This window comes from Athene noctua, chromosome Z (assembly GCF_965140245.1).
Source record: "Athene noctua chromosome Z, bAthNoc1.hap1.1, whole genome shotgun sequence".
Classification (NCBI taxonomy): Eukaryota; Metazoa; Chordata; class Aves; order Strigiformes; family Strigidae; genus Athene; species Athene noctua.
Genome location: NC_134077.1, coordinates 36,181,524 through 36,197,945, shown reverse-complemented (window position 1 = coordinate 36,197,945; position 16,422 = coordinate 36,181,524). Strand labels below are relative to the sequence as shown.

Below are 16,422 nucleotides of genomic sequence, written 5' to 3'. Positions count from 1 at the left end.
CACCTCCAATGCTTTGGAATTTCACTCCTGAACCAATTCAGAGCCCTGATAAACTGGCACTAAACTGATAAAATTACCAATCTGGCAAAACCCAGGAGATACAACTCGCTGCAATGTGTTGGGGACTTGACCATGCCTACCGTGTTCTTTTTAATACCACTCACTGCCCTCACGGTGGAGAAAGGGCTGCAGGATCTGAGAGTGAACTTACTGGTACAGCATCTGGGCTGGGGAGACAGGCAGTCAGTATCAGTCGCCTCCACCAGCACAGAAGCTGAGCCAGAGAGACAGCCAGTGCCGGTATCAGTTGCACCAATACAGAAAACAAAATATACCAGAAAGTCAGCTCGCCAGGTGAGGGATGAGGATGAGCCAGGCCCAGCACAGGAACAGGAGGAAGGGCCAGAGGTGATCGTCCGATCTCTATCCCCAACTGAGCTGCGAGATATGCGGAGAGATTTCGGCCGCCTGGGAGGCGAGCAGATTTGCACCTGGCTGCTCCGATGCTGGGACACTGGAGCCAGTGCTTTTGAGATGGAGGGGAGAGAGGCCAAGCAGCTGGGATCTTTGGCCAAGGAGGCTGGCATTGATAGGGAAATAGGGAAACAGACTCAAACCCTCAGCCTTTGGAAGCGACTCCTGCTCAGTGTAAGGGAGAGGCACCCCTACAAGGATGATATCCTATGTCAGCTAAACAAATGGACCAACATGGAGAAAGGCATCCAGAACCTCAGGGAACTGGCTGTATTTGATATTATCTATGGTGATCTGAATGATGAGCAGTCACCCATGGACCCAGATCAGGCCCCTTGCACACACCTGATGTGGTGAAAGTTCCTGAAGAGTGCACCAGAAGCACACTCGAAAGCACTGGCAATAGTGTCCTGGTGGACAGACACACACACTCTAACAGTGGATGGAGTGGTTGGCAAGCTCCGGCAATAGGAGGGAAATCTCCCTTCATCTCAACATTCCTGGGTCTCAGCTGTGGAGGAACTGTCTCAGAGGGTCCAGAAAATGGAAGAGGACATGTCCTACATTCCACCTGCACGGGCTGATGTCTCAGCCATTAGAAGTAAACATTTCCCCACCCAAGAAAAATGCAGCAGAAGGCACACACCACGAGGCACCCTGTGGTTTTTCCTCCACGACCATGGAGAAAACATGAGGAGGTGGGATGGACAGCCCACTGCTGCCCTAGCTGCACGTGTAGAGCAGCTGAAAGGGAAGACCATCACGAAAGGGGAGTCCTCCAAGAAAAGCGCAGCTCCAGTGTCCAGTCAGAAATCCCCCAGACAGAACAGAATGCCCAACGTTATGTCTGACCCTCTTGAGGGGACCAGTGAATCATTCTTACAAGTAGTGAGTGATGATGAGCAGGATTAAAGGGGCCCTGCCTCCAGCCAGGTGGAGGAAAGGGAGAATCGGATTTACTGGACAGTGTGGATCCGATGGCCTGGCACATCAGACCCACAAGAATATCAGGCTTTGGTGGACACTGGCGCACAGTGCACCCTGATGCCATCGAGTACAGTGGGGTTGAATCCATCTGCATCTCCGGAGTGACAGGGGGATCCCAACAGCTGACCCTACTGGAAGCTGAAGGGAGCCTGACTGGGAAGGACTGGCATAAGCACCCCATTGTGACTGGCCCAGATGCCCCGTGCATCCTGGGCATAGACTATCTCAGGAGAGGGTACTTCACAGACCCAAAAGGGTACCGGTGGGCTTTTGGTGTAGCTGCCCTGGAGGAGGTTGAACAGTTGTCCACCTTACCCGGCCTCTCAGAGGATCCCTCAGTGGTGGGGCGGCTTAAGGTTGAGGAGCAGCGAGTGCCGATTGCTCCCAGGACGGTGCACCGGCGGCAGTACCGCACCAACCGAGATTCCCTGGTCCCCATCCATCAGCTGATCCATCAACTAGAAAGCCAGAAGGTGATCAGCAAAACTCACTCACCCTTCAACAGCCCGATATGGCCAGTGAGAAAGCCTAATGGCGAGCGCAGGCTAACTGTGGACTACCGTGGCCTGAATGAAGTTACGCCAGCAATGAGTGCTGCAGTGCCGGACATGCTCGAGCTCCAGTATGAACTGGAGTCGAAGGCAGCCAAGTGGTATGCCACGATTGACATTGCTAACGCGTTCTTCTCCATTCCGATAGCACCAGAGTGCAGGCCACAGTTTGCGTTCACTTGGAGAGGCATCCAGTACACCTGGAATCGATTGCCCCAGGGGTGGAACCACAGCTCCACCATTTGCCATGGACTGGTCCACACTGCACTGGAGAAAGGTGGGGCTCCAGAACACCTGCAGTACATTGATGACATCATTGTATGGGGGGACACAGCCGAGGAAGTCTTTGAGAAAGGGAAAAAGATAATTGAAATCCTCCTGAAGGCCAGCTTTGCCATTAAGCAAAAGAAAGTTAAGGGGCCCGCAAGGGAAATTCAGTTCCTAGGAATAAAAGTGGCAAGATGGGCGTCACCACATCCCAATGGAGGTGATAAACAAGATAACAGCCATGGCCCCACCAACCTCTAAAAAGGAGACTCAGTCTTTCCTGGGCTCTGTGGGGTTCTGGAGGATGCACATCCCGAACTACAGCCTGACTGTGAGCCCTCTCTACCACATAACCCTTGAGAAGAACAATTTTGAATGGGGCCCTGAGCAACAACAATCTTTTGAACAGATTAAACGGGAGATTGCCCAAGCAGGAGACCTCAGGCCTGTCCAGGAAGGGCAGGAGGTTAAGAACATGCTGTACACCGCAGCCGGGGAGAATGGCCCTACCTGGAGCCTCTGGCAGAGAGCTCCTGGGGAAACCCGAGGCCGACCTCTAGGCTTTTGGAGCCGGGGATACAAAGGCTCTGAAGCTAATTATACACCAACTGAGAAGGAGATACTGGCAGCGTACAAAGGAGTTCGGGCTGCCTCAGAAGTGGTCGGCACTGAAACACAGCTCCTCCTGGCACCCCGACTGCCGGTGCTGGGGTGGATGTTCAAAGGAAAGGCCTCCTCCACACATCATGCAACAGATGCCACGTGGAGTAAATGGGTTGTGTTGATAACACAACGGGCTCAGATAGGGAATCCCAGCCACCCAGGGATACTAGAGGTGATTACGAACGGGCCAAAGAGCAAAGATTCAGGGATGTCACCAGAACAGGAGGTGACACGTGCTAAGGAGGCCCCACCATATAACGAGCTGACGGATGAGGAGAAGCGATATGCCCTGTTCACTGATGGGTCTTGTCGCATTGTGGGAAAACATCGACGGTGGAAGGCTGCTGTGTGGAGTCCCACACGACGGGTCACTGAAGCTGCTGAGGACAGGGTGAGTCCACCGAGTTTGCAGAGGTGAAAGCCATCCAGCTTGCTTTGGGTACTGCTGAGCGGGAAAAGTGGCCGAGGCTCTATGTCTACACTGATTCGTGGGCAGTGGCGAATACCCTGTGGATATGGTTGCAGCAACGGACACAGAGCAACTGGCAACGTAAGGGTAAAACTGTCTGGGCTGCTGAAGTATGCCAAGACATGGCAGCCCGTGTGGAAAACCTCATTGTGAAGGTGCGCCATGTGGATGCCCATGTACCCAAGAGTCGGGCCACTGATGAACATCGACACAACCAGCAGGCAGACCAAGCTGCTAAGATTAGAGTGGCTCAGGTGAACTTGGACTGGCAGCGCAAAGGTGAACTGTTCATAGTCTGGTGAGCCCATGAGACCTCGGGACACCGAGGTAGAGATGCAACATACAGGTGGGGTCGAGATCGAGGGGTGGACCTCACCATTGACACCATTGCAGAGATCATCCACGGATGTGAGACGTGTGCTGCAATCAAACATGCCAAGAGGGTGAAGCCCCAGCGGAATGGAGAGCGATGGCTGAAATATAGATATGGAGAGGCCTGGCAGATCGACTACATCACACTGCCACAGACCCGCCACAGGAAGCGCCACGTGCTCACAATGGTGGAAGTAACCACTGGATGGCTGGAAATTTACCCAGCACCCCACGCCACCACCCCGAACTCCATCCTGGGCCTTGAAACCCAAGTCCTGTGGCGACACGGCACCCCAGAGAGAATTGAGTCAGACAACGGCACCCACTTCCAAAACAACCTCATAAATGCCTGGGCAGAAGAACACGGCATCGAGTGGGTCTACCATATCCCCTACTACGCACCAGCCTCTGGGAAGATCGAGTGCTACAATGGACTGTTAAAAACCACATTGAAAGCATTGGGAGGTGGGACCTTCAAAGACTGGGACATGCATCTAGCAAAGGCCACCTGGCTAGTCAACACAAGAGGATCTGCCAGTCGAGCTGGCCTGGCTCAGTCAAAACCTCCACGTGCTGTAGATGGGGATAAAGTCCCTGTGGTGCGCATGAGGAATATAGTGGGAAAAATGGTCTGGTTTAACCCTGCGCCAGGCAAAGGCAAAGGCAAACCCATCCACAGGATTGCTTTTGCCCACGGACCTGGGTGTACCTGGTGGGTGATGCAGGACGATGGAGAGGTCCAATGCGTACCACAGGGGGACTTGATTCTGGGTGAGAACACGCCATGAATTATGCTGTGCCTTCTTAAATTGTGTTTGTGTTATTGTTATCTGCTAAATGGCAGCTGGACATGACGGAGATGGTATAGAATAAAGGGGTGGATTATGTTCAGCTAGGATGGGGTTAGGTTTCCCCAGCAGAGAGAGAGGGGGAAGGGATCTCCAGCCGGGTTATTCATACCATGCTGACGTCAGGTCCGGCGCAGCAGCGCAGGAATTTTTTTCCTTTGTGGCTCCTGTCATGGGAAAGCAGACGTGGCCTGGTTGTGTCCATTGCAGTATTTCTCTGTATATCTCTTGTCTTGGTCACTGTTATTACTGTTTATTGTTGCTATTGTTGTTGTTCAGGTTATTATTTATTACACTGTTGTATTAAATTTCTCCTTATTTCAACCCCGGGGTTTGTGCCCTACTCCGTCCAAGGGTGGGGGAGAGACCATGGCAACGTGGTCTCCAGTATCGGCAGGGCCTAAACCAGCACACCCCCTCTCCCACAAAAAATCAACCACAACAATAATCAAAAAACCCAAAAGCATCAATCCATTCATACAGAGATAGAAGGATAACATTTGTGCTTAATATTGGTTTAGGAACTCAACAAAAAAATCGGTAAGATAGTTTTCTTAAGAGCTGTGTCACAACTGATAAGCTTTAGTGAGACTCCAAAATACCTAACAGGCAAAACCATTAAAATCTGTTGTTGTAGAAATAAGGCTACATTTCAAGACAGTGAAGAAAGACTTATTTGACACATAGTACCTACAGAGCAAAAAGATGGACCTCTGGTCTGAGTGTGCTTTGGAGTCACTTGAGAAAAATCAGACAATCTGCAATATAACTTTTCTATAGTGGTTTAGAAATATGTTAACTAGTAACATAGAAGCAAGAGAACTTGCATGCTTTCTTACGAACTGATGGTCTGAAAAACAGTATCACACATATATTCTTCATGTCCAGCACAGATGAGCTCATATTGCTGGTTCTTTAAATGGGACTGTCCTGATTTTAGCTGGCATAGTTAATTTTTCTTCTTAGTAGCTAGAATAGTGATATTTTTCAATTCAGCAAGGGATTTGGTATGAGAAGAATGTTGATAATACACTGATGTTTTCAGTTGTTGCTAGGAGATCAGTGACTTTCCAACTCTCCATGTCCTGCCCATGTATAGGTGTACAAGATGCTGGGAGGGTACAGAGCCAGAGCACCAGACCTGAATTGGCCAATGGAATATTCTGTATCATGTAGCATCATGGTCAGTATACAGAGGAATGTCAGCTGGGAAGCTGGGGATTCTCTCTCGCTTCCGTAATTGTGGCTTTGGGGTCATGGCTTTTACGGGATCACTGGCCCAGAACAGGTTGGGTATCAGTCAGCAGGTGGTGAGCAACCACATTGTGCACTACCCGTTTGTACTTTCCATTACTGTTATTGTTAGTTTATTTCAACTACTAAACTCTTTTTATCTCAACCTACAAATCCCCCTTCACCCCTCTAATTCTATAACCTATCCCCCAGGCAGGGGAGAGTGAGTGAGTCGTTGTGTGGTGGCTGGCTGCCAGCTGGACTCAAACCCCTACAGGGGACTCTCCCATGGTTGTTCCCCTGCACCCTATATTTTCATTAAACTCTCAAGAAATGGTTTTAAAAACCTCTGAAAGTAACAAGAAACCTAAAGAGGGTGGCCAAACAACACAGGCATCCTTAAAAAATATTCCAAGGAGGAAAGTCACCCTGAACAATCTTAAGGCTGGACTCTATAAGTATCTCACTAAATTAAATCCATTAATTGTAGGACTGGCTAAAGGCCTAAAAGGACACAATCTGTCTTCTGATTAGTAGGAGTGACATCAGTTGAAGAAAAATTAAAGAAAATTTGTTAAAATAAACAGAACAAACAACAGTTAGAACACTCTCAGAAATGCTCAGATACATCTTTCAAATAATATGAGATCTGATAGTTCTTATGAATGGAACTAATACTACCTGATGCAGACCTGAGACAGGTAACCCACAATCCATTTCAAACAGCACTTCTCCTTACAGTCTTTAATAACTGATCGCCATGAAAAGAAGCTACACTTAAAGTAGTTAATCTAAGAGTCCAAACATTGCCAGCCTCTTGTAGCAAAACCCCTGAAAGCACAGCCATCATGATCTTATAGGTTTCTTTTCTTTACCTTTGCTCGAGAGTACAAGTTCTAAGAACAAATTCTGAGTCATCAAAACATAGTTTTTCCACAATGATACCTTCATACCTGTTGACGACTACTGAGATCCAGTTGCTTCCAAAACTGAAAATCTAAACAGAGGTCACGCCAATATTTACAGACTAATGACGCTGAAAGGCAACGCTCATTCAGAGATAAATTGGAAAATATCTGTAAAGAAAGGGAAGAAAATATTATTTGCCAGAAGCAATCTTATTTTAGAGACAGAAATATTTCATTAGTAATCTGTCTTGTAAAAGACAGAAATATATTAGCATGCATTGCAACACTCAGTTCTAGAACTTGCCCCCAACTTCATTAGTCAAGGACAATAACAAAAAACCTACATCCCACAACAGCTGACAATATTAATAACTCACATTAGCGCAACTAACAACAGAATATATCCTACTTAAGTACTCATTTCTTAGACCAAATTTCAAATGTGCTTCTGAGATGGCACACCCAAAGAATTACAAGTATTAGTCATTTGCAAGCCATTTAAAAGGTGTTTTCATTCCCACTCTGATTTAGATAGAAAAACCCTTCATTTCTTAACTGAATTGAAGAGTCACAAAGGTACCAAAACATCAGTCTTGTGGGAAGGGGGCATGGGATGGTGGAGCAGATCAGCAGAGCAAATCAGTGTCATACAAGGAACCTAAGCACAGAATCATCATTTTATACCCTGATGTTTTGAGCACTGTAGAGCCTACAAAGAAAGAATAAACTCTAACTTTATAGCAGGCTCATAAATCGCTGTTACATGTATTATATGCAGCCCTTCCTCAAAAGTACTGCTGTTTATTAATAAACATCTGTCAAGAGTTACATCTGAAGGTACACCGTAACCACAAATGAACTTCAATCTACACATCACCCTGTACTAAAAAGGCAATCATTGTATTAAGATACCTACACAGAGATACAGACAATAAAATAAAACAGTCCTCTCACTCAACTAAGAAGGACATCAAGAAGTGGAAGCACTACAGCCAATCTCAGGCACTGTGCTCAAGAAAATCTGAAAATATTGGAGAGTGTCCATAGGAGAGCACTGAGGTCTAGAAAATATTCAAAGAAAAGACTGGGAGTGTTTAACCAAGAAAAAGGTATGGTCCAAAAATCTGAGAGAACAAAACTTTCATCATCCTTGTGGTGGGTAGGGCAATTAGTCTCAAAAATTGTTAGGCTTCTAAACTAAGGATAGTGAAGTACTGGAATATAATACATGGTAACTTGAGTTCATAGAATCATAGAATGGTTTGGGTTGGAAGCGACCTTAAAGATTATCTAGTTCCAGCCCCTGTACCTCGGGCAGCAGCACCTTCCACTAGATCAGGTTGCTCAAAGACCTGTCCAACCTGGCCTTCAACATTTCCAGGAAGGGGGCATCCACAGCTTCACTGGACAACCTGTTCCAGTGTCTCACCACCCTCACAGTGAAGACTTTCTTCCTTACAGCTAATCTAAATCTACCCTCCCCCAGTTTAAAACCATTACCCCTTGTCCTATCACTACACTCCCTGAGAAAAAGTCCCTCCCCATCTTTCCCACGGGCCCTCTTTAAGTACTGGAAGGCCATTAAAAGGTCTCCCTGGGCTTTCTCTTCTCCAGGCTGAACAACCCCAACTCTCTCTGCCTGTCTTCATAGGGGAGATGATCCAGACCCTGATCATCTTTGTGGACTCCTCTGGACATGCTCACGCAGGTCCATGTCCTTCCTGGGTTCATGTCATAGAACTGGACACAGTACTCCAGGTGAGGTCTCATGAGAGCAGAGGTAGAGGATGACCTCCCTCAACCTGCTGGCCACACTTCTCTTGATGCAGCCCAGGGTATGGTTGGCCTTCTGGGCTGTGAGTGCACATTACTGGCTCACAGTCAGCTTTCCATCCACTAATACCTGCAAGTTCTTCTGTGCAGGGCTGGTCTCAACCCATTCATCGCCCAGACTGTATTTGTGCCTGGAATTGCCCTGACCCATGTGCAGGACCTTGCACTTGGCCTTGCTGAATTTCATGAGGTTTGCATGGGCCCACCTGTCAAGGGATGGTATCCCTTCCCCCCAGTGTGTCAACCGCACCACACAGCTTGGTGTCATTGTCAAACCTGTTGAGGGTGCACTCAATCCCACTGTTCGTGTCTCCAACAAATATGTTAAAAAATGTTGGTCCCAACACGGACCCTGAGGAACCCCACTGTCACTGCTCTCTACCTGGACATCAAGCCATTGATTACAACTCTTTGAGTGTGCCCATACAGCCAGTTCATTATCCACCGAGTGGTCCATCCATCAAATCCATGTCTCTCCAATTTGGAGACAAGGATATCATGCAGGACAGTGTAAGAGTTCCTACTACCAGTATGAAACAGAATACCGAAACTGTCAAGTTATAAAAACTTCAGAAGAGAAGAAGGCAATATAAAGGCAATCAGTCTGATTCCAGTTAATATGAAGAAGGGATGACAAGGCTTGCATTTTAGAATACTTTAAATAATCTTTTCTACAGTGGGAAATAAATACACTTATCTGTGAAAATACCACCTTCACTTGAAGAAACAAGAGCTTGCAGTTCTTAAGAACAGGGCAAACAGAACGGGAAAGACTGTTGCTCATCAAGTTGCACTGTGAATATGAAAGCATATAAATAATTTTTGTTCCAACTACCATTCTACCAAAACCTGAAAACCCTCACAAACTGCAGAAGACCTACTGCTTCTGCTTTGCTACTGTATGAGACACAGCAGTATCAATGCCAAACAAAAAAGAAACAAGTTTGATTCAGTACTTGACACAAACTGTATTTCTGCACAGACAGGATTATTCTGGAAGAAATGTCTCAAGGCATTTGTGGTCGTATTTCAGTCTATGCTTTAGCTGCAGAGACAGTGTACAGGTGTTGCAAATTGACTTCTTAGAGAAAAAATCATCAGTGAAGCCACCAGGGGGAAAAGCAGCTGCTGACAAAGTCATTTGCAGAAGTTCCAGCACAGACAGGAGTAGCCACAAGAAGCTACCCAGGTGGTACATGTTTAAAGACAAGGCCTTTCCAACTTTGGTCCAACTATAAAAGGATTCTGAATAATGCCATGTAAAACATAAATTTCTCTTCAGAGCTTGCAGTTGTTAAAAGATGTACTGAATTACACTAAATGGAATTTAGTATCTGTACTGGGTCTGGCTGAGCTGGAGTTGGTTTTCCCCTATAGCAGCCCTCACGGTGCTGTGTTTTATGCTGGGAGCTGGCAGGGTGTTGATAGCACCCTGGTGTTGTGGCTGCTGCTGAGCAGTGCTCACACAGCACCAAGGCTCCTTCCGACATTTCCCTCCCCAGTGGGACGGGGTGGGCAAGATCTTGGGAGGGTCTGCTCAGTATAAAGCTGGGAGAAAGGAGGGAGGGGCTGGGGTCACCCTTGGTCCTCCAAGGCAACCACTACGTGTATCGGAGCCCCCTGCATCCTGAGAAGGCCCGACATCGCCTCTTCATGGGAACTAGAGAATAAATCTGGTTTCTTTGCTTATATTAAAACTGCTTTTGTTTTACCCACAAGGGTTGGGGGTTTTTTCCTATCTTATTTTCTTTCCTTTCCCCTCTTTGACCTGTTGAGAAAAAAGGAGGGAGGGAAGCGATAGAACAACTTGGTGAGTACCTGGCATTTAGCCAAGGTAAAACTACCACAGTAGCAAACCATATACATATTCCAGTTTGGTGGCACATTATCCTTACGTTGAGGGATTATCTTAGCTGCTGATTAAAATAATACACTAATGCATAAAAAGCTACAACTCACTTTGATGAACTTCGCCACCCTTTAATTTAGTTTCATTCTCTAGATATATACTGATACTATGGCAGCTTAATTGTCCTGAGTTTTAAATTGCTTTCTAATTCCCAAGGCTGTGTAAATACAGCTGAAAGGTATAAGCATTGCTATCCCCAAGCCTGTTCATTTAACTCATGTTTGTGACATATAACTTTCTGAAGGTCTACTTAATTAGCACATTTAATTCCTGAAAATTGCACTCAAGTACGTACCCCTGCATATCCAATACTCACTTTCTTCCCCCTCAACTCTCTAATTCCCCTTTTAAGCACCAGAGAAACTTAAATATCCTTCAGCACTCTCAAAAGAAAAAAAAAAAAGTTTATTAGTATTTTCTAGATGCATTTCACACTTTTTTTTCCTGTTGGCAAGAGGCAGGTGTTGGAAGTATGGGAAAAGCAAAACAGTGAAAAATCTGCAAAACACACATTTCCTTAACATTCCTTAAACAAACACAGGGCGGGATGGAGAGCCACTGCTTTGTGTTGCTGTGGCACCAAGGAGGAATGAGAAGAGAAGTGGAGGCTGCGCAATCCCATTCGTCTACTTACCTCAAGGAACATTTAACATGACTATGCAGATTTCTCTCTTGCTTTTCCCCTTCTCTCAGGGACTGCTGTACTCTGCAGACCTTAACTCTCATTCTTCCTCTTTTCCCACAAAAAACAGCACACACCTTGCACCAAGGAATGTGCTGTGTCTTACTCAAGAAACAATGGCTGGATCACAGTCTCACCCACTCACACATACATAGTTAGACAAATACTACCCCGAGTTTGTATATAAATCAGAGGGACAATAATCTGATACCAAATCAGAGGGACAGATTGACGGGTTTGTGCTTCCCACCCTACCCCCACAGAAGGGACGCCTTTTGGTAAGATACGGGCCCTCAGCTATGCTGAGTGATTAACCAGGAATTAAGTGTGTGTGATTGCAATCTTTTTCTTGTGTGTAGTGCTATACAGCCAACCTGCAGTTTGTGCATTTATCGTAGGCATCTCAGAATCTCTAAATGTTGCATAAGAATAAACCGTACTATTCATGAACCTGACTGCTTCTCTTGAATGCAACCAGACCTACAGCATATGGGCTGTTCGTGCATCTGGTGTCAGGCCTATAGTTACATCCCCAACTGGCATACCTATTAAGAGAGAAGTCCAACAGCACCTAGCCCCTCTAAACTCTGAGGACTGGCTAAAACTCAAAGGGATTCATCTCTTACCAAATTATTTTATTGCTTTAAATGCAACAGTAGGGGTAGAGGAAGTAGAGTTCTAGAAAACAAGCAAACAAAACCCCCTTACTTGTGTACCTCACTCTCTCTCATCTCACACTTTTTCAGCTCAAGTTCCAAAAATAGATGTCAGTGCCTCCTGCTTCAACCTTTTAAGTGATAGTTAAGATTAATGGGGTTTTATTCCCCTTCAATGGATGCAAATGACTTTCTGGGTACCTAGGCTATACCCTATTTAAGGAACACTCATAATGTTCAACATTGATGGCTTTATCATACCTTTCTTTCAGGTATCATTAGTTCTTTAATGTCAAGCTCTTGCTTCAAAGTAAGTGTTCACACAGACTCACTGTAGACCATAGTGAAAAGAAAATCCAAAAATGCAATGCCCAGGATGGTAAAAGTTAACTAACAGATGCAGCTGGCTTTCAGTCAGACCACATTCGATCTGCTGAACTCAATTCAAACACTCCAGCTTTACATCCTTGATATATACAACCATACACATGCCTTTACCGTTAAGCAACTAATTCCACACTACTGTAGCTTTGTAGCTGGTACAAATGTGTCTCATCAAGCACAAGAACCACTAATCCCTAGCTTCACCGTGTAAACCTGATACAGGCCTTGCTAACGACTTTACTTTTGAAGAAACACTAAAAGAAGGAGAAGAGGAGAGCATCCTGCCCCAGAGGGCACCAGAGGCTGGATGATTGCCCAAGAAGCATGAAGTCAGCAAAAATCTGTGGAAACTGGGGGAGAAGTAAAAGTAGGGGGAGATCACAACCACTGACTCAATTCAAGCCTGGAAAGACTTCCTCCCTACCTGCAACCTGCAAGGAACATGCGCATTAATTTACACAGCAAGTGAGGCTAATTTCAATATAACTAACAAATAGCAGGTGGAATGGTAGTTACAGATCAATAAGTGTAAACTTAGGTTTTTACTAATCATATAATAGGATAAACAGGCTGTAGTTCATTTGTGTAGCATGCTAGCTTTGTGGAATTACCCCCTAGCACCCATCTTTGCACAACTACGGAATAAAACTGATATCTCAGATCTGTGTGTGAGACTGCCTTTTGCACATCAGGTAATGAACCCTGTTTGACAGGTAACACCATTATCTTCAGTATGCTTGCACACACCTGTGGCAATCTGCGGGAGATATGGACACACATACGACCAATATGATCAAGCAATGCCAATTTATTGAAGGTAAACAAGCCCTTTTCTAATGCTTTTCTCCCGTGCACGCGAACAGTACATGGTACAATCCTTATGATTGGATAGTTAGCTTTGTCCACACACTTCAAGCCTTCTTGTGATTGGATAATAAGTGCCACACAATGTCTTTCTCCGTCCAACACATTTACTGGAGTTGTTTGTTGAGTTCTTTGTTGTCCTTTCAGGGCTATGTCCCTGTCATGTCCCTGCTGAGGCTGAGGCTCTTATCAATCTTGCTCATGTGCGGGATTGCTCACATGTCCATTATCTTGCAGAAAGTCAATTAGGATCCCTACGGCAATCCACAATTCTGGATCACGTGATGGTTTGACTGATTTTAATCTAGCCAAACTAAGTCCTTGCACAGCACACTTCAGACTGTCAAAAAACAGTGCCTGGCCAAGTTTGGGGGGTTTCTTCAACTTTCTGGAATAAATATTTTGTAAGACAATGGATGGGAAAAGGAAGAAGAAGTTGCTGATTAATATTATTGAAGGCTCCAACCAAAAAAGCTACAAATAAAAGTTCTTCTGTGTAATTCACTCCTTTAACACCAAGTCCATGTATGATGGGTTTCAGGTATTACACCCTTAACACTTCCCCACTGTTTCTGTACTAAATGTATATTAGATTGTCCTGGTTTCAGCTGGGATGGAGCTATTTTATTTTCTTCTTAGTAGCTAGAATAGTGCTACGGTTTGGATTCAGTATGGGATTTGGAATGAGAAGAATGTTGATAATATACTGATGTTTTCAGTTGTTGCTTAGAAATCAAGGACTTTTCAACTTTCCATGTCCTGATAGTGCAGACCAGAGACCAGCATAGCATGTGATTTAAACCACAACATAGATATTTAAAGCTGTGTTTCCAAAAAGGACTACTTTGAACTTTTGTGCTAAATGTTAGCATTTCAGCAGGAACTGGGTAAAGGGAACCAACAACCCAAAAGCCTCCACACACTATCAAAATATTTTCTTAAAAGATTAAAGATATTTAAATATTGTAAATCCATGTATTAATTAGTTTATCTGTAAATATTTCAGAACTTCAGCCTTAAACCAAGTTCATCAAACTTCAATCCTGTGAATGAGATACCTAACTGCACTTCTAATCTAAGGAAATCATGAAAAGTCAATCATACCCACAAATGGTGCGATGAAAAAAGAACCACACTACAGAACTGTGCATGTTTGGTGACACAATATCCTCAGCAACAAGTTTTTCAAAATCAAGAATTCACATCACACAAATAAAATATGAAGCATAAGCATAATTCAAGAAAGAATTTTAACTTATCAAAAGACAATCCTAATTCAAAAATAAAGTATTTTAAAAAAACAAATCAAGGAGTTAGAATTATTGATCATACAGATTTATAAAGCTTTTGCCTCAGAAACAGAGACAAGAAAATTCAGCTGATGGCTAATACCATTCTTTAAAGATAATACTAACTTTAAGAACAAGATACAACTTTATGAACATGAACAAAATATAGGCCATAGGCCCCACAGCAGAAAGAGATTATAAAAAGTGAATCCATTCATTTCCTATTTCTGTCCATTATTTTTATCTGAAAGATATTTCAATCTATCTAGAAGAGTAAAGATTTCTGTGAATGAAGCTTTCTTTTCTGGATAAAAATCTTTTGTATTCAAGAAGAATAGATATCTACGTTTTCATTACTTTGTGTCAGCTAGATTTGTTTTGAAACCAAAAAGTTTATGGCATTAACAGCAAAAGAACATTAAAATGTAAACTCAGACATTTCATGGTGCCTAATGAACTTGATATATTCATTCTTGAAAACTGTTTGTTTCATCCACTGGGTGCAACTTTTTTCAGCAACTAACTGAAGTTTTATTAACAAAATGAATACTGAAGTACTATTTAATAAAAGAAACATGTAGTACATGACATTTTACTATGAACTGTTAAACACAGTATTTGTAATCACAGGCATGAGAAGTTAAGCTTCCAGTGGTTTTATATCATTCTATTTCAGAAAATTAAAAAATCATCTATCAACAGAAGATGAAGGAAGGGCAGAAAAGTATTTGCTTAGTTTTTAAAAGATTTCATTACTTTATCCACACATAGCCCCAAATGAATAAAAGAAACATGAATGATTTGTGAGCACCTGAGTACTTGAAAAAGATAAAAGCACTTGAGGCACACACCTCTGAAAGAAGCCTCAGTGTATCTGTGAAGGGATTCAAGTTAAAGATGCTCTTGTGATTAACAAAAATCTGTCAGCCAGGAAAAGTGATGGTGTGATTTCACACCACAGACAGTATATATATGGCAAGCTGCCATTAGTAGAAACAGTTTACTGGTCCCCTAATTCTTGGTTACCTGAATTTTTGTGCTGGATTTAGTGACTGTATCCAGAGAAAGTTTTCTCAGGCAGCCGATTCTGAGGAAGTTTTACAACGTTAGACTGATGTCAGATTAGCCAGTCGAATCAACTCACTCTGCAACTGCATGACCACTACAGAGCACAAAACTAGCAGCAGGAACATTTGGCCAAATGTTACAAAAGGGAGACAGACACTGTGCTTAACATCCACTTCCTAATGGATTGCCTTACCTGTAATGCAAAACACAACTTCAGTTTCTGTCTTAAGAAACAACAGGAGACACTGATACCATACCTTTCCTACTAATAGAAATAAAGAGTTCTGATGAATGAGCATAATATCTTTACTTGAAAGGGGGCTGATAAAGTTTTACCCCCAGCCATCCAACTGTCCTCACTAAAAGACACCTGTGCTGCTTCTGAATCACCACAACAGTTTAAAAATTGAGTCACTAAAACATACCAAAATCTTTGAAAGATCAAACACAGGTCAGACACCCTGAACAAAGAAACAAATAAATGGATAGGAAATGAAAGCAAGAGTTGTATTTCATTTACTCTGCATTGAAACAATGCACAACGTATAATCTATGAGTCTTCTCCATGCAATAATACATAAGTTTGGTGATGTAGAGCCAAGCAACACCTAAACAACATAACGGAAAAGTTTTATCGGCCATGGGGGATGAGTGTCAAGGCACCCATCTGCCTTCAGGAAAAACAATTTCATTCCAAGACATTTATCTCCTCCCTCACATAACTCGTTCTGTAATGTGAAAACCCACATACTTTCACGAAAGCCACCTTTTCACACACACACACATGTGGAAACCAAAATACTTACAATTCTGCAACAAATGACAAAATATATCAGGACACCTTTCAGAACTTTATAATTGAAATAATGTCCATATAGTATCTTTGCTTTTGTTACTAGTCTACTGGCACACTTTCCCTTTACTGACCTTCAGCTGCACTTCCAGAAGCTCAGCCACAGCATAGT

The 16,422-nt window shown here is 43.9% G+C and overlaps 1 protein-coding gene across 1 annotated transcript in view; it reads right to left on the bottom strand.

The window, feature by feature from the left end:
- FBXL17 (F-box and leucine rich repeat protein 17) overlaps nt 1–16,422 on the bottom strand; it is a 318,512-nt gene that overhangs the window by 296,482 nt on the left and 5,608 nt on the right. Inside the window, exon 2 of the mRNA XM_074932732.1 lies at nt 6,818–6,940. Within this exon, the coding sequence (XP_074788833.1) occupies nt 6,818–6,940 (123 nt within the window). The remainder of the gene's footprint in view (nt 1–6,817; nt 6,941–16,422) is intronic.